Here is a 24,469-nt window from a genome sequence, read left to right as displayed (position 1 = left end):
GGGGATGCTGGGCAAGCCAGGCATGGGGGTGCCTCTGCCCAGAAGAAGGTTTCTCTGGAGCCTGCCTGTCTGTGTCTTCCCAGAGCTGGTTATGTCCGGGAGCGGCACCCAGGCTGGGGCACTCCAGGGGCATGTGCTGGGCAGAGCAGCAGAGCCCCCAAGCCTTATGGGGCAACGTTCCAGGGAAGCCAGGCAGAGCCAGCCTCCTCCAGCTCTGGGTAGAGCCCAGTGCAGGGGGCTTGGAGCCCCTCCCCTAGGTAACGGGGAATGGGGGTGTCCTGTTGCTGCTGGGGGACATGGGCCCCAAGAGCAGTCACCCTGGCACCCCCTCCTGGGCAAGATGCTGCCTGGGTGGCAGGAGCCCCGTGGGGCCATGGGGTGGGAGGGGCTGGCACGGACAATGGAACCAGCCCAGCCCGGCTCCCGCCTCCACGTGGAGGAGACAAAGGGGCCAGTGGGGGGGGGGGGGGCGGCGGCACTGGGGGGGGGGGGGGAAACAGCATTTTCGAGCCAACCTAGACGGGGGGGAGGGAAGTGGGGGATGGGACAGAGGGAGCCTGCATCCCCTCCCCCTGCAGAGTTTGCCCAGGCAGGGAGGGAGGAAGGAGGCCCTTTGGTTCAGTCTGCCTCTAAGTGGGGCCCATCTCATCTCCTCCCCCCATGCGCAGGCTGGCTGGAAAAGGCTGATTCCCCCAACACACACGCACCCCCCCCCCCAATGGTGCCAAGCACAGGGCTGGGACCACGCTGGCCTCCCCGGGGATCTCCTTCCACTCAGGACTTTCCCCAAAGGAGGCTGGGGGGGCTGGTGCCACCTTGGGGCTGCGATGGGGGCAGGGCCCAATAGCACCCGCAGCCCCACAGCTGGGGTCCGAGTATTCCTGAGCTGCCAGGGCCCCCCGGCACCAGAGGCCCTGAGTAAAGCCAGTCCCTGGGCAGGATCCCGTGCAGGGCCTGAGCTGGCACACCCCACGGCTGCCCCACACCAGCCCCCTTGCCCAGAGCTGGCCTGTGGTAGGCCCCAGCCCTGAGGCTGCACCGTGGAGCGGGGAGCGCATGGGACCCTGGCCTGGAGGGCATGTGCCCACGGTGCTGGGGCTGCATGGCACAGGGATTACACACATGGCAATTAGTGTCCTTCTCAGCAGCCTGACTGCAGTGTCAGTAAATAGACCAGAGTAATTAAAGAGCCGGCAAAACAAACAGATGGCTCCATGCCGGAGGGCAGCTGGGAGGGGGGCACCATGCTGGGGGCAGAGCTGGAAAGGGGACGACCATGCCAGGGAGGGGGTAAAGGGGTGGCACTGTGCTAAGGGGGCCATGCCAGGAGCACTGTGCCATGCCAAGGGGGCTCCGTCATAGCAGGTACCTGTGTGCCCCCTGGGGTCATCTCCACCAGTAGTCTCACTGCCCTCCATCCAGCACCAGCCTCCCCGCACCTGGCCTCAGCCACCAGGCTCCCAGCATGGGGGCCCGAGCATGCCATGGGCATGTTCCACCCCTGCCCATCCCAGCATGTCTCCCTGCCGCAGCCCGGGGCTGGACTCAGAGCCAGTTGGACCCCCAAGCACCAGCGCCCCACAGCCCCTGCCCACTTCACCAGCTGGCTCCCTGGTGCCCCACACACTCCTCAGTGTTGGGGCAGAGCTTCCCTCCCACGCTGCACAGCGGGTATCCCCCGCAGGGCCACTGCTGTCTTGCTGAGCAATGCAGGGCCTGGAGCCCCACTCCGCCCTGGGCAGCCCATCCAGTGTAGAGGGTGAGCTGCCCCATCCCACCAGGACCGTGCCCTGCCAGAGGGGCTGCCCAGCCCGCCCTTGGCCGAGGCACAGCGTGGCACATGCCCACAGCGATGGATTTGCCGACTCTGCCAGCCACCAGGCAGTTCGGCGCTTGGCAGCAGAGCAGCAATGCCAGGACAAACAGCTGGGGGGCCTGCCCCACACTAGTCAAACACAGGCAGCCAGGGGCAGCAACTGCACTGTTGACTCTGTGGCCACTGATTAACTCCCCAGGAGCCCTGTGCAGTTAAGTGCCCGAGCTGCTGCAGATCCCTGACTCCCCGCTGCCAGAGCACCATGGGAACAGCCCGCCGCGCGCTCCATCCCCCGGGCTCTGCAGTGACTCCTAGGGCAAGCGGCAGCATCTGAGTGATGGGGACGGGGTCCCTGCAGGGCTGGCACTGAGGGGAAGCCAGGATGCTCTCTGGCTAGTGGGATGGTACCTGTGCTGGGCCCGACCTTGGAGCAGGGGCTTTCTCTGTGGCTGCCCGAGACGTGGGTGTCGCGGAGTGTGGGGGACTCAGGGCCCTGTACCCCCGGCTTCCTGCGATTCCCTGGGACTCTCAGCCAGCCAGTAAAGCGGAAGGTTTATTGGGTAACAGGAACACAGTCTACAGCAGAGCTTGTAGATTCAACCAGGACCCTTCAATCAAGTCCTCTTGGGGAGTGCAAGGAGCTTAGACCCCAGCTTGGGGTTCCCGGCGTTGCACCTTCCAGCCCAAAACTGAAGAACCCAAAACCCTCCAGCAGCTCTCTCGCCCCTCCCCTCCTCTCCTCTCCTTTGTTCTGTCTCCCAGGCAGGTGTCACTTCTCCCACCCCCCTCCTGGCTCTGGTTACAGCTCACTCCCAGGCTACATTCCCAGGTCAAATCCGCCCCGGTCCCTGCTCCGTCACAGTGGGGTGTGCAGGGAACAGGGCCCGCAGGGGCTAATCTGGTGCCACTCCAGCCCTGAGCCTGGCAGGGTGCCCCAGAGCCCAGCGCAACCCGTTTGCTGGCTGCCCCGGCTCCTGCTCCCAGGGCTAGTTCTTTGCAGACGGCCGAGGCGCTCGGCTCCCCACAGCCCAGCTAAGCAAGCCCGGTGCGCCGTTTCCCCAGACGGGCACTAGAGCCATCCAGTGCCCCACTCCCAGAGGCGTCCTCCTGAGCCCCCGAGCACACCCCACACCTGCCCCACAGCCAGGCTGGGCTACAATCTGACTGGCTGCCCCACTGCTGCTCACCCTGCCAAGCCCTGCGCAGTGCCAGGGAGCGGAGCCGCTGAAGGCACAATGGGGCCCAAAGCTGAGGCCATGCCCCCCCCCCCCTGCTCGTTAGAGGCACCAGAGCACTTCCTGACGGTGCAGGGGGAGGGGCTCTGCATGCATTGGGCACCGGGAGGTGCATGAAACTGACCCCCCCTCGCAGTGGCAGAGGAAGGTGAAGAAGGGACCAAGGCTGGCCCAGGTCTCTGGGAAGAGGAGACAAGGCGGCAACGTCTTGCCCACCCCTAGCACTGCTCTAGGGCACCAGGGTCAGCACTGGCGGGGAGAGCACCCCCATGCGCACCAGCCCGGCCATTTCCACACAGGTCTGCCATGCAAGGCCTGCCCAGGCCAGGCCTTGCTTAACATGAGGGGACACACACCCAGCCGGGGGTTACTGGCTCCCGAGCCCCAGGGGCCCGGTTCGCAGCCCTTCTAGTTACAAAATAAACCTTGAAAACGGGATTTAAGTGAACCCTGAAGACCTGGCTGGCAGAGAGGGGGGCACCGGGGTGCAACCAGGGGCCTGGGATCATGATGGGGCACGTGCACGTGTCTCTATCACACACCTTACACGTGTGCGCACACCCACTGTATCTCCATGACTGTGTGGTGTGTGTGTTCACAGGGGCTGTGTGCACACGCACAGCCATGCTCTGTGCCCGCTCCCAGGGTGCGTCTCTCTCTCTGGGAGCACGACGTGTATGTGTGAGCAGTCTGCCAGGCCTGGCCTGGGGCAGCAGCATCTATGGCTGAGCTCAGAGCAGGGGGCAGTCGGCCGACACCCCGTAGGGCTGCAGGCCTCTGCTGGGAATGAGCCGCTGCCCCTTTAAGCCCCCCCCCAGCGGCTGAGGGCTGGCGCGCCCCGCACTCTCCAGAGCGTGCTGGCTGATTCTCCCGGGGCCCGGCCCGGCGCTCCACTCCCCTCCCAGAAAATTATTCATGTGCACAGAGCGCCAGCAGGAGCTGCGCTGCTCCCTGCACCACAGGCCTGAAATATTAATGCCCCGTGCGCCACAGCCGGGCAGCCAAGGGCAGCCGGGGCGAGAGCGCGGCCAGCGCCGTGAACCTCAGCCGCCCTGCGCACACCCTGCGGAGCTGCAGGGGCGCCCAGGGAAGGAGGGAGCTGCCATCTGCTTGCTCTGCACAGCCCAAGGCAGCAGGCGCGGGCTCGGCCAGGCACCCCACCGCGGGCGCTGAGGCTTCTCACAAAGAGGAGGGAAGCAGGAGACCCTGGACCACCCTCCCCAGGCCTAGGACTGGTTAGGAAGGGGCTGGGCTGGGGGGCTGCTCACAGGCCACAGGCCCTGCCGAAGGGAAACCCTCACCGTGCCCTGGGGCATCCCAGCTATTCACAAAGCCCCTCAGCCAGCCCAAAGGGGAGACCGCCACCCCCCTCCCAGCCCAGTCTGCCTCCTGCCCCCAGCCAGCCTGGGCCCTTCCAGCACCCCGCCCCCTCAGGAATGAAGGGCGCTGCTCTAGCCTCCTGCACCACTGCCAGGCAGGTGCCAAGCAGCCTGCATGGGGCCTGCGTTACTGCAGGCTGAGAGCCGGACCGGGGCACCAGCACAGCAGTGGGGGGGAGGTGGGAGGGGAGCCCCAGCTGGGAGAGCAGGGGGCTGCAGGTGAGGATAGCGGGGAGCAGGGCTGGGGGGAGTCCAGGCTGGGATAGCAGAGGGCTGCGAGTCAGGATAGACAACACTTGCAGGGCTGGGGGGGAGTGCAGGCTGGTAGGGCAGGGGGCTGTGGGTCAGGGTTGAGGGGCAGTGTCAGTAGGACGGGAGATTGGCAGGAGCCCCCCGCTCCCTGACTGGCCCCATGCAGCCCCCTGCTCCTCCCTTCAGGCTCTGCACCTAAACACGCCCAGCTGTGCCCCCTGCTCTCTGTTACTGACACCTCCCCAGGTCTGGGCTGCAGCTGGTAATGGGCGGCCTGGGCCTGGCTCCAGCTGCACCAGGCTCCCCCTCTCTGGTGTAACCAGAGCCGCCTGGAGGGGAGCAGAGCTCCGCCACCCCGCTGGGTCCTAGCGAACCCCGACTCCCTGCCCCTCGCCCCAGGAGGGCAGTGAGCTGGGAGTGGGGTGCAGCCCCTCCCTGCCCTGCCACGACCTCCCACAGGGTGCACGGCCCAGCCTTAGCGCAGAGAGCCAGGACACCTGGGTCCCATCCAGTCCGGACATCGCCGCCCTCTGGCCAACGTGGCCCAGCCCCCAAATCCCAGCTAGGGGCCGGGGCTGGGCCTCCCTCTCCCAGCTCCAGCCCTGCTGCTCTCCCCTGCAGGCAGAGCGTGACCAGGGGCCATGGGGGGGGGGGGAGGGGGGCACATGCAGTGGCCAGCCCCCGCCCCCCACAGCCTGGCACCCAGCCAGCTCCCCACTGATTTTGCGAGGCAAACCCTGTGAACCAATCTCCCCTTCTCTGTACAACTGCACCACAGCCTTAACCCTTCCCTGCCCAGACGCCAGCCTGCTGCCCCGCCCCACACAACAAGACTTCACCAGTGGACCCTGAGGCTGCCCTGCTCTGCCGGGCCCACGCTGCACAAGCCCATCCATGGCCTCTCTGCTGCTGCCCGGGCCACCAGCTCAGGTGCTGGCACCTGCTCTGGGAGCTGCATGGAGCCAGGGATTCCCCAGCCCCTGGCGTGCTCGGCCACGGCTGGCAAGGGGGGGGTGGGGAATTGGAGCTGGCACCTTTCCCCTCCAGGGGGCACCGGCTTGGATCCAGCCCCAGGGTGGGGCTTTCCCCTCGTGGGCACTGGGTCCAACCTCACCCCACCCTTCAGTGACGCCACCTGAGGAACAATCAATGGCTTGTGTGACCTGAGTCTGCAGGTTCTCAGTTGGTCCCTGATGGATGGGTGCCCGTGCCATGCAGCTGCCCTCACGGCTGGCTCCCCAGGCGTCTGCCCTGCAGTGGGGAGAAGGCCTGGTCTGGCCATGTGGCTGGTGGCCTCCCCAGCAGAGGGAGAGGGGCTGAGAAGTGAGTCTCCATGCAACAGCCTGTTAACATTTCTCACCTGGGCATGTGGTTAAATCACTGCCCCTGTCCTGCACCACAGCTGGCCGCAGCACACGGGGACTGGTGCCAGGAACATGGCTCCAGCCCTGGCTGTGCAGAAGTTGTCACACACGCACATGCACACAAGCCACGAGCGCAGTCAAAACACACGAGCCACCTGTCCAAACGTTCCCATCACACGCCCCGTCTCCGCGGCTGGCAAACAGGGTGTTTAGCAGGGAGACAATACAGCTGAAAACACAAACTGAACGACAGGAGAAAGGAAACCGTCGGCACAAAGTAACAGCAAACCTGTCCCCGCTTCCAGCCCCACGCCCAGCTCCTGCAGAGAACTCCCTGCTTAGATCCAGTCCAAGTGCTTCACGCCCTCCAGTTATGCCAGGAGCACTGGGCATGGGGCAGCGGGTCCCGCAGGGGCTCCCCGCCCCAGACTGTTCCTGCAGACGCACAGAGATGGGCGGCACAGAGCCCTATCAGGTAGACCAGCTCAGTGCAGCGGGCTGGGTGCTTGCAGGAGGTTTCCGCCCTGGGGGCAGCCACTCTCCAGCCCAGGACGCTTGCCTGAAGGCTCCCTTGCTCTCCACCTGCCCAAGAGAGGTGCCCCTTGCACGCTCCAGCCCTTAGCCTTGACCTCCTCCAACACCCGCTAGCTGGGGGGGCCGAGAACCACCTATGCCCTGCTCTGCCTGCACAACCAGGCGAGTGTGCTCACACATGCTCGTGCAAAGAGCACACATGCCTGCCATTTGGGGGAGGGACCTGGGTGGTGGGTCATGGCAGCTCACGCCCGAGGTGGAGATGGCGCCTGCCCATGGCCTGGGGTCTATGATCACTCACAGGGGGTCAGAGATCACAGTGGATGTGTGAGGAACTACCCAGCAGGGTGCCAGGTGGACCCCAGCAGAGCCCCCACTGGGTGACACCTGGGCACCCCCATCCCACCAGGTCACAGCCCCCCCTAGTCTCAGACAGGGGATAAGGTGTGGATCTGAGGGTAATTAACAACTGGCTGGGGAGAAGTCTCCGTCCCTGGGCTATTTCCCTAACTGCTCTGCACTAGGAATGGTGGGGGCAGGTCTCTGTCCGTGTTACGCAGGTTGTCACAACAGTCCTTCTGGCCTGGAAATACAGGGTCCGTCTCCCCCACCTTCCATGTCCTGTTTAAAATAGGTCACCTCCCCCCCACTGCTGGCCGGGAGGCAGCTTGCATGGCCAGAGGATTAGTTTAACCCCCGGGATGCTGGCGCTGTTTAAGACACAGGCCTGAGGGGGCAGCCTGCCCACCAGGAACCACCGCAAGTGCCGAGTCTGACGCCAGGAGCTCTGGGGCCGCCCAGCTAACCCCCTCCTGGCTGGGAATCCAGAGGCTAAGAGCCTGCTACTGGCTCAGAGCACCCCCAGCCCATAGACGCCACCCCCCTGGCCTGGGAGCTCCAGGGCACACGCCACATCCCCCGTCAGTGCAGCACATGCTGGGGAAGGGGCTGGGTGTGAGCGCGGTGCCAGCCAGACACGAGGCCGCGTGGAGCTGGACACGGCGGGGAGGGGGGGGGGGGGGGCCCCCCCCGGGGGGGGGGGGGGGGGGCATGGGCCGGCCGGGCGGCCCCCCGGGGGGGGGGGCGCGGGGGGGGGGGGGGGGGGGGGCTCATCCCACAGGGAGGGCAGAGGGCGCATGAGCTGCCAGGAGCCACTGCAGGCTGGGGAGGCCCCACAGGGTGATGGGGCAGCTGGAGGAGCCAAAGGCCAGGCTGAGAGCTCCCTGCCCCAGGGACCGCCCGATGCGGGGGCTGGGGACGTGGACAGGCAGGGCTCCCTGTTACCCAGCCCCCCGGGCCCTTCTCCAGGAGGGGTCAGTCTGCAGCCCAGATGTTCAGCGCCTTGCTCCAGAGCCCTGCCAGGCAGGACCTTGCCCAGGCCCCACACAGCGTCCAGCCGGGGTCAGGTCAGAACACAGGGCCTGGAGCTACAGGCCCAGCAACGACACCTGAGCCCCAAGTGCAGCCAGGAAGGGAGGGGGCTCCTCACAAGCACCCACCCAACCAGCAGACACGGCCGTGCAAGAGCACACTGCACACACACACCCCCGCCCTGTCACAGCACCCCACAGCAGCCCCACATCTCTTCTGACAGCTGGGTCCCCTGGGGCTACTCAGTACAGACCGCCCCAGCCAAGAGCACTGTGGGACTGGCCTGCCCCAAGCCCTCCGCACAGGAGCCTCCGCGCAGCCCCGGCTCTGCCCTGCCCCGGCCGCCACCGGGGACGCAGTTACTCACATAGTCGTGAAAGGCCTTGGCTTCGCTGGAGTGCTCACACGTCTCCCGGCGGTCCGGCGCCGCGCAGTACAGGTCCCAGAACACACTGTGGGGAGAGAGCGCATCAGTCAGGCCCTGTCCGCCGCCCAGCAACACCTCCCCCCCAGTTCTGCCAGTGCCCCTCGATCCCAACCCACAGCCCCTGCTGCGGGCTCCCCCAGCTCTGCCAGTGCCCCTCAAACTGAACCCACAGCCAACAGCTCTGCCGATGCCCTTCGATCCCGACCCACAGCCCCCAGCTCTGCCGGTGCCCCTCGATCCCGACCCACAGCCCCTGCTCCCCCTGCCCTGGGCTCTCCCTGAGCAGCAGATCCCCGTCGCGCTGAGCTGCAGGGTAGACAATGAGGCCTACGGCCGAGTCTGAGCTGGGGAGGGGGCCTAGTGCCAGCCAGCTCACGAGGGGTTAACTAGTGCCACAAAGTCACTGCTGAAGCCCCTCAGCCAAGACCCACCAAAACTCACTCCACCACGGATCTGAACCCCTGGAGGCCCATTCTGTGCTGGTGCCAGCCATGGCCATGGGGTCAGGTTGGACCTGACCACGGGGTCAGGGCCGTGCAGGGCCGATCGCCCGCCGCGGAGAATAACCGTGCCCTTGGGGAAGCAAGGGCACAGCTGCACCTGGCCCATCCCATTCCAGATGCAGTGGCTGCTCCAGGCCCAGGGGCTGGCCCGGCTCCCGCTCAGCCCGCAGGCTCCACCGCAGAGTGTTTTCCCCGGTAACAGTTGCTAAGACCATCAGCTGGAGCCGAAGTTAAAATTCCAAGAACTTTCCACCAGGCTGTGGCATCCTGGGGAGGGGGAGGCCAGCGCCCAGCCAGAGCCACCCTGTTGCTGGCACCCACCCTGCCCTGAACAGGTTCGCTCATGCACTGGGCGGACAAGCACACAGGAGGGGGCTACGGGGTGGATGGGACGTGCGTGTCCATGTTTCTGGGCAGCCCAGGGCTTGGGAAGAGGCTCAGCGATCTCTGAATCCCCAAGGGAGCCTGCAGCCCACTCACCCGTGGCTGCTCATGCTCTGTGGGCAGCACAGCATGGCCCCGGTGAGCCACACGGACGTGCAGATCACGTAGCCACCAGCCTCACTCACGTCTTGCTCCCCTGCTCGGCCATGGCATAATGCACCAGCGAGGCCTTCCAGGGAGCTACTCCAGCAGCGGAAGGATTAATCCCAACCCCCCCCCCCCCCCTGCCTGCTATAAGCCATTGCCTAATAGTTTATTGGAAACAGCTAAATACACAGACATCAGGTCCCGACGGGCAAACACCCCACTGGCTCCCAGCACCCCGGGAGAAGGTGGGGTGGGGGCACTCACGGGCACACTGCTGCTAGGCCCTGTAGCTAGATCGGCAGGATGGATCTGTCTCTGCGAGCACAGAGCAGAGCTATCCTGCTCACTCTACAGACAGGGAGGCGATGTCCAGAGAGGCGGACGGACTTGCCCAAGGTCACGTTGGAAGTCTGGGGCCGAGCCAGGACTGAACCTGGCAACCACGACTCCCAGACTGACCCCTTCCCTGGTGGGCCAGGCTGTCAGCCCTCCTTCTTCCTGCCAGTGTGCCTAACCTCCAGGAGCCCCAGTTACACACGCCGGCTGCTGCCGGCCGGGGGCTTTGGGAGCTGCCGGCCGGGGGCTTTGGGAGCTGCCGGCCGGGGGCTTTGGGAGCTGCCGGCCGGGGGCTTTGGGAGCTGCCGGCCGGGGGCTTTGGGAGCTGCCGGCCGGGGGCTTTGGGAGCTGTGCCTCGAGTTAGCTGGCGGCGATCCTACCCGGTCGACCCTGGTTTTATTTACGGCCCACAGAGCCTGGTGCCATGCAAGGGCTGCGCCGGGTCCGTCGAAGCCGCTGGGCCAAGCGGAGAGGGCCGATCCAGCAGCGCTCGCCCCCGGCTGGGGCTGGACTCGCCCAGCCCTGAATATGTCTAGCACTGCCCCTTTAAAAACCAATAGCTGTCAACCACGCCTGGCATTTCCAACCAATAGGATGACGGTATGCAAATATACTATGGGGAACCAGGTGGTGAGTGGCTGAGTGCTCTGATGTCACCATCTCATCTGGCACACACCCCCGACCTGCCCTGAACTTCAGCTCACTCCAGGGGTGCCCACAGGGGAGGTGGGGCAGTGGGGCTGGGCCCCGGGGGCACTGACCCTATCATGGAGCACTTGTCTGGCCAACGTCAGCGCCCCCTGCAGGAGGCCAGGCACCAGCGACGCTGCTCCGCCCAGCCAAAACCCCCGACCTCAGGGGCGCAACCCCCACGGCCCTGGGCATCGGCATGGAGCATTGCCTCATCCCCCTTCTGCCCTCCACCACAACCCCAGTTGTTGGGGATCCCTCCTGCTGCTCTGGGATACCCTGCCCTGGGTATCACAGCCCCCCAACAGTCCTGAACCCCTTCCTCCTTCCCAGCAGGAGCAGGGGCTCCGGCCCAGTGCAGGGACCACCCCACGCGGACATGCTACAGCTGGGGCGTCCAGAGTTCAGCTCGGACACACTCCCAGGATGGAGGCACAGCACAGTGGGTCAAGCCGCCTCACTGCACCCCAGCTTTCTCCTGCGCTCTAGGGCCCTTTCACCAGCCCATCCCATGGGGTGGGAGTGGTTCTGCTGCATTCACCCCCAGGAGCCCCCAGGACCAGGAGCAGCGATTACAGCACCTTGCATGCACGCGGGGGACTCAGATTCCCAGGGCCCGGCTGGCAAGCGAGTCTCCCCCCACCCCACCCCAGGCATCTCCTGTGAGTACCCAACTCGAGCAGCCCCATTCCAGGAGCTGAGCCCTATTCCCCTGTGGCCCTGGGGGCAAAGGACATGGAGCTAGGAACAGACCCCAGACCCCTGTGCTCCAGCCACTGCCCTAGGCTGCCTGGCCCTTCACCTTCTCTTTGTGACATCACGGCTGGTTGCCAAGGGGCCTATTGTGATGTCACAAAAAAGAGGATGGGGGGGGGGAAGCTCTGAAGCAAGAGACAGCTGGCTGGGCTGCACAGAGAGGACCCTGAATAACCCCGTCCAGCTGGGGCACGAAGGAGAGGTAGGAGCCCCTCCTCTCCCCCGCCCCCCCCCGCATCCTCCCACAAGCACCCCCAGCCAGGCATGCCTTGGGGCAGCACGCCCCACAGACCCAGGAGTCCATGCCAGGCTGTATCAGGCATCCCAGCCCCATGCAGCCGGGCTGTCCCAGCACAGAGCTCTCTGCAGCTCAGAGCCAGCCCCTCCCTCGGGGGCCAGGCGCGGTTTACGCCCCCGGCAGCTGGGCTGCACCAGAAGGTGGAGCCAGGCACAGGGCATCTGGCAGCTACTTTGTCACGGTGCAGACAGGCAGGACAGGGCACGCACAGCTCAGCGGGCGGGGATGGGAGCTCCGTGCCCCCCAGCCCGGGCCCTCAGAACAGCCCAGAACCAGACCTGGCTCCAAACCCAGCCCAGCGAGGCTCCTGGGGGAAGAAAAGAAATGAACCCCGACCATGAACTCCTCCTGGAGTCCTAAGTCTACCCCCCTTTAACAGAGGAGCTGTGCAGGACAAGACCAAATCCTGCCTCGTTTGTCCATTGGGCCCTTGTCTCCTTTGCGCTCCTGTCTGAGCTGTGTGAACTTGGGAGGATCCCGCTGGTCCCAGAACATGGGGGTGCCACGGAAAAGTAGGTCAGGCCCAGATCTAACAGGACAAAGCCCCGTGGCTGCCTAGGAACGGTGCTTTCTGCCTTTTTGGGGCCAGCCAAATTGTCTCCATATGTGTGAGCCAGGCCTGGTGGGGCCCAGCGCTGGGGGAGCCGGGGTGTTTCCGGGAAGCAGGATGGGGGGAGACCTAAAATAAATTCCAGTTGCTCCTGCAGGCTGATGGGAAAAGCAGAGCAGCGGCTTTATGGGGTTCGAGGTGATGAGTGTCAGCGGCAGAGGGAATAGCCACAAGGGACAGGAACTGGGGGGTGGGGGGACCAGCCCTTCCCCCTCCCCACTCCACTAACAACCCCCCATCCCCTGCTCTGCTGACAAGGAGAGGGCAGGGGGCCATCTCCCCCCACGCAGAGCCCAGCTGATCAGGGGAATTGCATACCCACCCCATGGCTGTAGCCCAGAGGACAGCCCAGCCCCCCCACACACACAAGCTGGGAAGGGCACTTACCACCACCAGGAGTGCAGGAAACCTGGGGGCTCCCCTAGTGTGATGTTCTTCTCCCATCGGATCTGCAAGAGAGAGGGCAGGTCACCCGAGCCGTGTTCGGACAGGGGGCCCCAGTTGGAAATGCAGCAGCAGGCACAAACCTCTGCAGCGTTCCCGTCTGCTGGCCCCCCAACTCCAGCCTGTGGGCTTGGAGCGCAGGAAGCTACCTGCCGTGGGCGACTCAGTAGGGCTGCCCCAATGCCCTGCAGCGGCAAGGAACCAGCTCTGGCAGCACCCAGGTGACGCAGTCTCCACCGGACCCATCCCCACCGCACTCAGGCGTCCCTCTCCCTGCCCCAGCTGCAGACCCTATGTCCCAGCCCCCCTTGGCTGGGAGCCATGCATCTGGGGCCCCTCACCAGCCTGGGACTGCCCCCTACAAAGGGCCAATCGAAAGCTTTGGCAGCCCATGGTGCCAAAACGGCCCTGGCCCGTACGTGGGACTGGCCTGTGAGCAGGGGTGAGATGGAAGCTCTAGAAGGCAATGGGAGAGCAGCTGGGCCATGTGCCAAGGCCATCCTGGTCTTACCTCCGAGAGGAAGGTCTGTGCAGATTTCTGGGCTCCCACGTGCAGCAGGTACTCGTACACGTACAACGCCAGCCTGCGCGAGACCAGAGATGCCTCAGTCCCAGGAATGCCCCCTACCCCCCGCCAGCCCGCTCTGCAGCAGGACCTGGCCCCATGCAAGGGGCCCATGGGGCTGAGCCAGCCAGAGCGTTTGATCCCAGGAGGAATCGGGTTAGTTCTGTCCCGATGCCCCACAGAGCCGAGCCCCAGGGGGCTGCACCCCTCCCCCACCCTTCATAGACCAGGCCACTTTGGTCAACCCCACTGTGCTATCTGGCCTGGGAGCCCAATTCTGCCATCTCCTACCTCCGGGCACAGCTCTGCCCACGCAGGACAGGGGCTGTGGAGAGCAGTACGTGGACAGTGCTTCCAGGAGCCCCCTGGACACCAGATTCCCCATGGGGAGAGGTTTCCTTCTCCCCTTGCCAGGAACTGGGATGCAGACAAAGGCCCCTCCCCAGGCCCAGATCTAGCCTTAGCAAGCGCCTCCCAAGGGGAACCGCACGCCCTCCAGGCCCACAGGACAGCGTCCGTCATGCTGGGACCTGTGTCTAGAGCAGGCAGCCCAGCGCAGCTGGCATCATGCCAGGCTCCATGGAGCAGGGAGGGCTTGGAAAAGGACTCAGACTAGGCCATTCAGTGCCAGCCCACGTGCCCCAGGGGTGCCCAACTCCTGCCCCACAGAGCACGAGGGGGCTGCAGCTGGGGTTACCACCTTTGAAATGCAGAAAGTCAGGCGCACACTCCCCCCACAAAACAAGCCCGCTGCACCCCCAGGCAACTCTGCAACCCCTCCCCCCACTCTCGCGTGACTCAAACCCTCTCACGCTCGCGTGGGGCGCTGGCACGTTGGTGGGCAGGCAGCTGTTGTATTTGCAACCGTTTTGATCGGTTATCTCAAGCTGCAGCATCTCTGGCTGGACACCGAAACTTTCACCATTTGCTACCCCCGTGTACGGTGGTGATGATGCAAATCTTTAGACCCATATTAAAAAACCCACCACCAACCCAGCAGATTAAATTATTTTTTCTGGCAACTGGCAAATCCAGAAAAAACCCAGCCAGGGGGTAACCAGCATGGGGGTTAGGGCATTCATTCTGCAACCAGCAAGGCACCCCCAGTGCCATGCGGTGCCTTGGAAGTGACACAGGGAGCGCCCTTGGGCACCAGGCTTTCCCTGCAGGGAGAGGGGTTTTCGCTGCCCCGGGCACAGCGCTGGGACCAGAGAACAGCCCCTGGGCTCACCCTGTCTGCCACAGGCCCTGACCGGCCCAGAGCCTGCACCCAGGAACACATCAGCCCGCACAGGGGGCTCTGGCTGGGGGGGAGGGGATGGGTCCAGTGGGGCGAGACACTGCACAGTCCACAGCGAACCACGCAGCCCCCCGGCACCCCCCACAACCCCTGGGGCATGAGGTACAGCCAGAACCAGAGGGGAAATGCATTCCCAGCCAGGCTGTCCAAGGGAGAGTGGGGCAGCTCCACCCAGTCCCCCTACACCTTGGGCGCTGCCCTGCCCCCCATCATGGGGCCTGCCCAGCCCTGCCACTAGCTCCTGCTCCCCCATCCATTTGCCAGCACCGCAAAGCATCAATTATTCAGAACATCCTGAGCAGGTTGAAAAGCCGCCACAATGCAAGAAAATCCGGAGCGTCAACACCGCCTGCCCCCCAGACAAAGGCACCGCACAGCTGGGCTGAGACGCGCCCCAGCAGGGAGCCCAGCAGGCCTTGCGGAGCGGGAGGTACATGCCCCTTGCTCCCCATGCCTGGTCCCCCTCACCCACAACCCCGCTCGTCTGCAGAACCCTGGCTCCCTGGGGGCCGGTTCCCACCCTTCCTCCTGCCCCAGTGCTGACCCACAAGCCCCAGTTCTCACAGCTGGCGCCTTCTCCTCACCATACCCACTCGTCCATCACTAGTGGAGGGAAGGGGGAGAGGTTTGTTTCACCCCCCTGTGCCCCAGCATGCCAGGCCAGCCCGTTCACACAGACTCACAAGGGCTGGGTGTTAAAGTGTCCCCTGGGAGCAGGGGCTGATCCCTCCCCCGCAGCCCTGCCGGGTTTACAGGGGAGCCGGACAGGGCCCAGCTGCTGAGCTAGTTCAGAGGGGCCAGCATGCGGGGCTTGCCAGAATCCAGGGTACCCCGCTCCCCCAGGCGGCCAGACCCTCCGGCCCAAGGGAGGATCCGCGGGGCCGGGAAGGACATTAGGGGGATGATGAGAGACGCAGATGGAGCTTTCCTAGAGCACCAAGAATTAATCCCTGGACTGAGAGCACCCCCGCCGCCCCCCACCCCCCGGCAGCCAGGGCAGGGACGAGCCAGTACCCGTCTGGCAAACCCGGAGCTATAAACGAGCGTCCCATGCAGGGCTTGGTCCCCCGGGGCTGCAGGCAGTGAAACCTCATCTGCACTGGCAACAGCTCCTGGTGTCTGAGTGCCGCCGGGTGGGGTGTTCCCAGCCAGCCCCGCCATGAAGCGATGCAGAGAGAGAGCATGAGGGGGGGATTAGCAGGGAAAAGCGGGGGGCAGAGGGATAAGCTGGGGGGGGAACTCGGCAACTTCCCCACGCATGGAACATCGTCCCTCCAGTCCCCGGGATGCAGCGAGCGCCCAGGACAACAGGCTCACGGGGCACGGCTCTGCTCCTAGGGGAAGAGCCCCCATGGGGAGCAGGCAGGGCACCAGTTCTATGGGGTGAAGAGACCAGGGAGCTCAGACCCCTCAGCCCAGCCTGCACCGGGATGGGGGGGCTGGCATTAGACACACGGGGGAGGGGCCTCCTGCTTTCCTAACAGCCCCATTGGGAGGGCACAGGGGGTATGGAACCTGCCCCCCCAGCCATGGCCATGCCAGGAATGGACCTCCACCCAACACATGGCCAGGAGCCTTTCCCTGTGCCAGGGCTGGAGCCAGGCAGTTCAGCCCCACAGCTCTCAGACCGGGGCACGGCCATCACCTCCCTACACTGCTAGCAGCCGGCACAGGCAGGGAGGTGCCCCTTGCCACGGGAGGAGCTGGGTTCCAACCAGGGCCCCACTGGGCACACAGACATGCCATGGGGAAGAGCGCAGTGCTGGACAAATCCCTAGAGAACCGCTCCGGCTCTGCACGAGTAACCAGCTCCCCCACCAGGCTGCCTGGCCCCCGAGGGCCCCCCCCCCCCCAGCGTTATCGGTGCAGGAGTCTGAGGGGCCCGGCCGGCCTGCTCTGGTACATGGAGCAGGAGGAGGCAGGGCCAGCTGGAGAGCAGCAGCCCAGAGTAGGCGGAGATGGGAGCGTCCCCAGGGCAGAGAATTCCCTCAGGTCACTCACGCTGCACAGCGAGTGCCCACTTGCTGTGGACACAGCTGTGGCCCGGGCAGCGCTGGCACGCCTACCCACTCAGCTAGCTGGGGTTGCACCAGACAGCACAATCCAGCACCCGAACACCGGACACAGCGTCCTGGGATCGGCCAGGTGCCCAGCCCGCCCCCGGTCATGGCTAGCAGCTGGCCAGGCTCAGGATATGGCCTGTGGGTCTCCAGAGGGGAAGAGCCCAGCTCAGGTCAGGCCCTGCCCGAAAGTCCCCCTGTCCGTCCATCCTGGCTCCACAGCAGGGCCCAGCCCACGCTCCCAGCCGGGCACTGCTCATCCTCTCACCGGAGGGGCGTTCTGCATAGTGGCCTTGCGCTCCCGCGGTCCTGCCAAGGTCCCTGTCCGGCATGCCAGGCAGCGGTGATTATAGGTACCACCAGCAGCCCCAGCCCAGCAGGGCCGTGCATGGAGATCTCCACCCTCCCTGCTGGCTCCATCGGCTCCTGCCCAGCACCCTGGGGGTTAACACCACCGCGCGCTTCCACCAGTGCCGGGTCTTAATGCCACGGGGGGCAGAGGATTAGAACAAGCCAGACGGCGCAGGAACGCCAGGCTCGAGGTAACCTCTGTGCAAGGGTAAAGACAGCCAGGATGGCAGAGGAGCCGGGGCACCTGCTTGCTCCAGCTGCGTCCCTGGAGGGGTGGGGGGCTGAAAATGGGACCACCCCACCAATGCAGGGGACGCCCCCCCCCCACTGCTCTGCACTGCCCCCCACTGCTGGCAGCGGCAGGCCCTGACGGGAGCCGTGCATGTGGCAAGGGCTGAGTTGGCCTCAAAGCCAGCTGGGGAGGGTGGGGAGCTGGGGATGTCCTGCTTGGCTCCCCGGGAGGAGCAGCTACAGCCCCCCCCCCCGCGCCTAGGGCCTGTACAGATACCTTAGGTGCCAGGAGAGCCCGAGCCCTCCCCCAGCCCAGTACAGCCGCCCCCCAGACAGGATCACCACACAGCCAGGTTCTCCCGAGGCCCACCTGCTTCCCTCTGAGCTGTCGCTATGGGGCTTGCAGCCCCATGGCTAGCAACAGCAGGGCTGTGACCGCAGCTCAGTGCGCTGGAGGGAGGCTCCACCACACCCCAAACCTGACGCTGCAGCCTGCCCAGAAATGGCCCCATGGTGCCAGGGCATCCCAGGGGTGCGTGGGGGGCAGGAGCCGAGGGGCTGCAAGCCGGGAGCGTGCCAGCTGGAACAGATGGTGCATGGTTTTCTAGCCCAGGACCCAGGTGCCTACACTTCCACAGGGAGCCCATCCTGCGAACAGGTCCCCTGGCCACGGTTTACCTGGCACGTGCCGTGGGCAGTTACTGAGTCTCTGGCCCTGCCATTACCAAGCTGGGGTTCACAGAGCACCCAGGGCTGGTACTGGGCTTGGCAGCGCTGCTCTTCTGGGCACGTTCACTTGCACGGGGCTTCCTGGGCCGAGAAACCCCTAGGGGAACGGGCCACGTCTGGGCCCAAGCAGTCAGCAGGGCCGGGCGAGGGGGGAGCAGCTTCCCACTACGCCCCGACGCTCAGGCCTGGCTGGCACACGCTGGCTTCCCACCCCAGCCACCAGCGATGGAGACCTCACTCCATCCTCGGCCCTGGAACCCCGGCAACGCAGCCAGGAGCTCCTAGGACCGAGCCCTGTGGGCTTCCACCACTGCCTGACTTGGGGACCTGTCTGGGCCCGGGCTTGGGGCAGAGCTGGGTCTCTGGAGTTGGGGGAGCAGCGGGCAGCACGGCAGAGACCCTTGGGACGCGCTGGTCTGGGACACCATGGCTCACAAAGCCCGTGAACAAGCCTGACATCCGAGGCCCAAGCGGAGAGGACCCAGCGCAGCCTGAGCGTCTCTGCAAAGCCTTCCTCTTGGAGAGCCCGAGTGACGCGAGCATCCTTCCACCCAGACAGCCCCAGGACACAGCCTCTGACAAGAGCCAGCCAGAACCAAACCTCCCCGAAAGGGAGGGGGGTCAGACACTCCACGGAGCCCACTGGGGACGTGGCTACTGCCCCGGACATGGAATGGTGATGGGCAGGCACAATCTCCAACAGCCTGATTCGAGACGGCAGGGCCGGTCCTTTTTCTCGGTGTTTGTGCCGCACACAGTACTGTGGGCAAGACCCTGCAGAGAACAACCGCTCTGCACTTCCCTGAGGCAGTCCAAGGGAAAGTCTCTAGCCCCTGCTTCCCAGGCCCAGACCCTCAGCTGGTGCAACCCAACCTCATCCCACTGCAGTGGGCAGAGCGACACCAGCAGACAATTCGGCCTTCATGTCGTCTTCTCCCCTCCCGGAGCAGCGGCCAGGAACGGACAAACCCCGGAGCGCCGGTGCCCACACCCAGGCACAGACCCCGGGGCTGGCTCCACTCCCCACCTCTGCTGGTCTGACATCTGCAGTTCCACAGCTGCAGTTACCGCCGCTCCCCCCCCCCCCAAGGGCATGGAGACAGGCGCACTGCTCCCCCAGCGGGGGGCGCTGCTCTGGGCTTTCTCACTGGGAGCCTCTTGCTGCAGAGGAGAGAATCAATGCAAACCACATCTCCAAGCAGGCCTGCAGCTAGCAGCACCCTCCGACCCAGACCCTTCGCCCAGCACTGCACAGCACCAGGGACGCACAAACAGGACAGGAGGCACCAGACTGGCCTCCCAACGAAAGTGAACGGCCACCTTGGCTGGCAGCCAGGGCAGAGTCCCAGGGCTGAAGGAGCCATGGGCACTGAGCTCTCTTCTCTCCCCCTACGCTCCACGAAAGGCCAAACGCTCTAGGAGACACCTGGAAGAAGTTCTTGGAGAAAGGGTGGGGGGCAGTGGCAGCAGCACTATCTTCTGAGCAGGTGCCCCCCCCCGGGAAGGCCTACCCTTCCCCCCCAACTATCCTCTGTATGGAGGGAAGGCTGCAGGAGGTGGCTGGCTGGCACATGAGGGGATGCACAGACTGGAACGACCGGGGCTGGTGAGGGCAGGGGGGCCCCAGACAGTCTATATGGGGCAGATTCCCAGAGTGATGCTCTGGGGTCTCCAAGAGATCCTGGAGGGCGGCACAACGCCCACCTCCCGGCCTCCCCCCAGCACGGCTCTCGCCTGCTCCTGTTACTCCAGAGAGCAGCACCTCCCACAGGCAAGGCTGGGGCCTTGGCAGGGTTCGGCACGCTTTCAGCTGCTTTCGCTTCAGTGAAAACGCTCCAATGCAAAGTTTTCCGTAAAGCAAAACAAACGAACCCAGAGCCAACACCCAGGGCTCACCTGCGATAACCCACCAACACAGGGAGGCCCAAAGCTCACCAGCAGCAGGGCAGCCCCGAGCCGACCCACAGAACCCTCGTCCCCAAACGCCCGAGTGCAGCGAATCCCAGCGGACTGCCATGCCCCCTCCAGGGACATCACTTCCAGCTCAGCCTCCCACCGGTCCAGGTCTAGGCTGGTGCCAGCCTCTCTGCCCCCGTTCCAGGACGTCCACCTGAGAGGTCCCAGGTTCAATCCCCCCCTGCCCCATCTCCAGCCCCAGGCCAGGGCTCCCTGCAGTTCCACTCAGCCAGGTCTGCCCACTGCAAGTCCTACCCCTGCTCTGGAACCTCTCTCCAACACCAACCCCTATCCCCTGGGCTCCTCCCAGCACCCCCACTCTGGCCTGCTGCAAGGGGGCTTCACCCCCCCCCCCAATGCTCCATTCACCAGAAAGCCCTGCCCCAGCTGCTGGGATCCACCGTTTCAGGCTTGGCTTCCCGCAGCCAGGCGTGATCACCCCATGTTCCCAGGAGCTCCTGCAACTCCCCAGAGGTTCCCCAGCTCCAGCCCGGACTCACGGATCGTATTCTTCACTTTGCAGTCTCCCCAACAGCTCCCTGGTCCCCCTCACCTCTGCCACGCCTGCCTGGCCCTGGCACTCCCCGGGCCCCCAGCCCCCGGGCCCAGGTGCCCTCTTTAGAGCTCAGCTGGGGGACAGATGCTCAGTCACAGGTGAACTGGCCTCGTCCCCATGACAGCTACAACAACAAAGAAGTGCATGCAGGCTCAGCCCTTACTGGCAACCCTACAATAACAAACTGATGTGCACACAAGTGTTGGAGGAAAACCAATGCCAGTGAGTCCAAGCGGAGATCCCAGCTTCTAAGCCATCACCAACCAAGCCCAGAAAACAACGGGAACAATCGCTGGCGAGTGTCACTACGGGACTTGGCTGGGATGGGCCCCTTACGGGCAGCACTCCCCACCCGCTCCTGTCTCCTTCCAGCCCCCTCCCCGCTCTTCACACTCCTCCTGCCACACCAGGGAAAGCAGAAGGGTCGTCGACGACACCCAAAGCCCCTGGTATCTCCCCCAGGCTCAGTCCCAACCTCTGACATCTCTCGCCCCAGCCTCTGCAGCAGCGGCTCCCAGCTCTGCCCGCCCCAGGTGCCCACGGGGCCAGGGCACCTAACCTAGCAGCACCAGCTGTCCTCACCAGGCACACCGGCAGCGCCAGCGGAGACACAGCAGGGGCACCGCAGGGGGGGGGGGGAGAGAATGGCTCTGTGCTGGGAGAGTGGGCCCCAATGCCCCTGTCCAGGAGCCTGGAAGCTGGCATGGGCCACATACAGCCAGCCAGCTCTGAACTCCAGCCCAGAGACGAGAAGACCAGGGCTCCCAGACAGCAAGTGGGGGTGGGGGGGGGGGAGGAAGCAGCCCCTCCCCCCTGAGAGGAAGACCATGGCCCCAATGCTGCAGTGAGTAAACTCGCCTGAGTAGCTGCACTGACTCCAATACAGTCACCCCCTGTGTGCAGCTAACCCTGTGCGGAGCCCAGCCAGCCGGGGGAACCGACTGCCCACCCCCTCCCTCCCGAGTTACTAAACCAGGCCGGGGTCTGGAACCGCAGGCCCCGTGGCAGGTCACTCACTCTTCTAGCCATTCCCTCCGCCTAGGGAGCTGGGACCCCACATCTCACAACCCGCAGCACCGCTGAGCCAGCCTGCAATCCCCCCACCCCCCAGAATGGTCATGTCATGGAACAGACCCTCTCCCCTGGATTCCAGATACAAGCCAGAGACATTTCAATGGGGCCGGGGAACCCCCCAGGGGCCAGGCTGGGCTTTGTCCCTCGGCCCCCCTGGCCTGGCATCGCCTGGGGAAAGGGAGCAGAACAGGGTCTTGCACTGACCTGCCAGGGAGACGTGGTGACAAACGGACACGCACAGGGCAGGCAGACGGACAGACGCACACAGGCAAAGAGCCCCCCCAGGCTGACTGCTGTGTTCGTAGGAGGCGCGTCCCTGGCTCTCAAGGAGCCGCTTTTATGAATGAGCGAGTGACAGCGCGAGGACGGATCCAGCAGCAGCCGCTAAGATGCTGCTCACCTGTTCCCGAGTCAGCGCGGCTGCTTCAACGGGACCGACCGGCGCCGACAGCGGGTCGAGTGTCTGGCTCACGCGAATGACTCAGCCAGGGCCCAGTCTGACACCCCAGGGCCCACTCAGCCGCCCCGGCAGCTCCCCTGCCCTGCTCTCTGTACCCCCCAGGAGAGGAGAGGCTCTGAGCCAGGACAGCCCCAGAATCACAGTGAGGAGAATTGGCCGGACTCCGTTCGAATACCAGCACCTGCCCTGGCACCGCGGGGGGCAGCTCGGTCCTGGGGTTCCCTCGTCCGGCCTTTTCCCTGCTCGTGCAGCAGCCCCAGCGTTTCCTAAAGCAAACGCTCCAGCCCTGCGCCCCCTCCGTCCCAGCACCCGCAGCCTTCCTGGCCCCCTCACAGCAGCAGCCGACGGGCCGCAAAGCACCCTCTGGCCCCTGGATCAGACACGCACAAAGCCACTGGCGGAGACAGGCCTCATCCTACAGGAACCCCCCGGCTCCCAACTGTCACCCGCCAGCCCCGGGCAGCTCCAGGGGCAGGCACGACAGCAGCGGCCGTCTGGTCCCAAGGTTGCATTGTCTTCCTTTGTAGCTGAAATAATATCCCAAGTCCCCCCCCCCGAAAGGGCCAGGCTTTGGGGGGAGGGGGCTACCAATCCCCTCCAGGGTCTCTGGCTAGTTCCTTTCACTCTCTGGTCCGAGTGCCAGTCACCTGAGGAAGAGGTTCACCCCCCGCCCTGCGGGATCCCACGTCTGCCTGACAGCGAACACCACGGCTCAGGCTGCGCACGGAGCCAACGGGCCCGTTCCAGCCAGCGCACGACAGCCGTGATGGGCCGGCCTGGGCACGGACGCAAAGCCCCCGCTGGGAGCTGCCCCGGGGCAGAGGTGGGGTGAGGGGAACAGGGCTCTCCACAGAGTAACTGCCCCCCCCAGGGGAAAGTCTGTTTGCACATGGGGAGGCATTGCACGAACCTGGCACCTCCCCCAGACCCAACACCCAGGGCTAAGCTGGCACTTCCCCCCCATCACACTGAGCCCCCCCCATCCTGTACCCCCCATTGGACGTGCCCAGCCACACCCTGGTTCTGTGCATCTCGGACGGGGTACAGGGGGCACAGGACAACCTGCTGCCTCGGTTGGCCGCTGCCAGTCGGGTTTTGCGGCTCGGGCTGAGACGGGCACAAAACTGAGCGCCCAGGAGCGGCGGGTTCCTCCTGCCCAGTCCCCTTTGCCCAGATCCCAGCAGGGCTGGGACTGGGACTGGGTCTGGGTCCTGCGGGGCCCCGACAGGACCAACACCTGCTACCAGCAGCAGCACGGGGGCCCCGCACCTCCCCCGCCCCACTTCACCCCCGCCGGGCTGCCCGGGGCACTGCTGACCCCCCGCCCGCTCCCGGAGACCCGGGCACAGCCCGGCCGGGGCCAGGCGCTCCTCGCGGGAGGGCCGGGGGGCCCCGGGGAGCCGAGCCGCTGCAGTCACCCAAGGGGCGGCCGTTCGCAGCCCCCCGCGCTGGGCCGGACCCGCCTGGCTCCGCGCTGGGCGCCGCCTCCCCGGGCTCTCAGAGCCAAGACCCCGCAGCCCCGGCCCTGCGCACCGGGCCCCCCGAGCCCCCGATCCGAGTCCCCGCAGGGACCGGCCGGCTCCGGCCCCCGGCTCTGCTCCCCCAGCCGGGCGGCCCCTGCGCCTCCCCAAGAGCGCAAAGTTGGCGGCGCAAAGTTGAGACGCTCCGAGCCGGCTGCAGCCCCCGATTTTTCCCGTCCGCGGCGGGGCAAAGCCCCCGACCCCCACTCGCTGCCCCGGGCCCGGCCCCGCCGGGGGCCCCACGCCGCCCCCAGCCCAGGGCGAGCGGAGCGGAGGCTGCCGGCTGCGCCCCCATGTGCGGGCGCCCCACTCCGGCCCCAATCGCCCGGCAAACTTCCCGCGTGGAGTCCCCCCGGGGAGGGGGCGGGGAACGGGACCCACGCGCCCCCCGCTGCCGGCCCACGCCGGGGTCCGGCGGACTCACTTCTCCCGGGCCTGGCTGTCCGAGGGCACGGCGGAGCCCTTCCCCTTGGCGTACATGCTGCGGCCGGGTTCGCCTGTGCACGCCCGTCAGCGAGCGCGGCCGGCGCAGCGCCCCATAGCCACGGCCACCCCGCCGGCCCCGGCCCGGAGCAGCGGCCGCAAACCCGGCAGCGGCGCTCGGGCGGGGGAGCTTGAAACCGCCGCGCAGGCACCGGGCGGGCGGGGGGCTCGCTCGCCCTCGCGCGCGCTCTCTCTCTCCTCGCTGTTGGCTGTTCCAGGCACGGCGCCACCTCCCCCACCCCGGCTCAGCTCTTAAAAGGGCAACGCCGAGGCTGGAGCGGGGGATTCTGCACGCGCGCACCGTCTCCCCGCCCCGCACGGTGCACACACCCCACCGTGATACCCACCGGCCTGGCGCCCCCCTCGATCACCCTCATTCACCCCCACCACACTGACACGTGCTTCCTCCCGCCTCAGACTCTACCCAAGGCTAACATGGGCAGCCCCAGCATGGTGCCGCCAGCACCCTGCTCCCAGCACCCCACTGCCAGCACCTCGCCCAGCACACCCAGTGCTCCCAGCACCCACTGCCAGCACCTCGCCCAGCACACCCAGTGCTCCCGCCACCCCACACCCCTACCAGCCCCTGCCCAGTGCTCTCAGCTCCCAGCACCCACTGCCAGCACCTCGCCCAGCAC

The 24,469-nt window shown here is 65.8% G+C and overlaps 1 protein-coding gene across 1 annotated transcript in view; it reads right to left on the bottom strand.

Moving 5' to 3' along the window:
* Positions 1-23,980, bottom strand: part of SSBP4 (single stranded DNA binding protein 4) — a gene marked incomplete in the record, with an annotated part of 46,180 nt that extends 22,200 nt beyond the window's left edge. Inside the window, 4 exon segments of the mRNA XM_034755360.1 lie at positions 8,319-8,403; positions 12,490-12,551; positions 13,058-13,130; positions 23,773-23,980. Of these exon segments, the coding sequence (XP_034611251.1) occupies positions 8,319-8,403; positions 12,490-12,551; positions 13,058-13,130; positions 23,773-23,828 (276 nt within the window).
* Between the last annotated feature and the right edge of the window lie 489 nt (positions 23,981-24,469).

The sequence above is a fragment of the Trachemys scripta genome, chromosome 22 (assembly GCF_013100865.1).
Source record: "Trachemys scripta elegans isolate TJP31775 chromosome 22, CAS_Tse_1.0, whole genome shotgun sequence".
Lineage (NCBI taxonomy): Eukaryota > Metazoa > Chordata > Testudines > Emydidae > Trachemys > Trachemys scripta.
The sequence above is the reverse complement of the archived record's forward strand: the minus strand, read 5'-3'. Positions and strand labels throughout refer to the sequence as shown.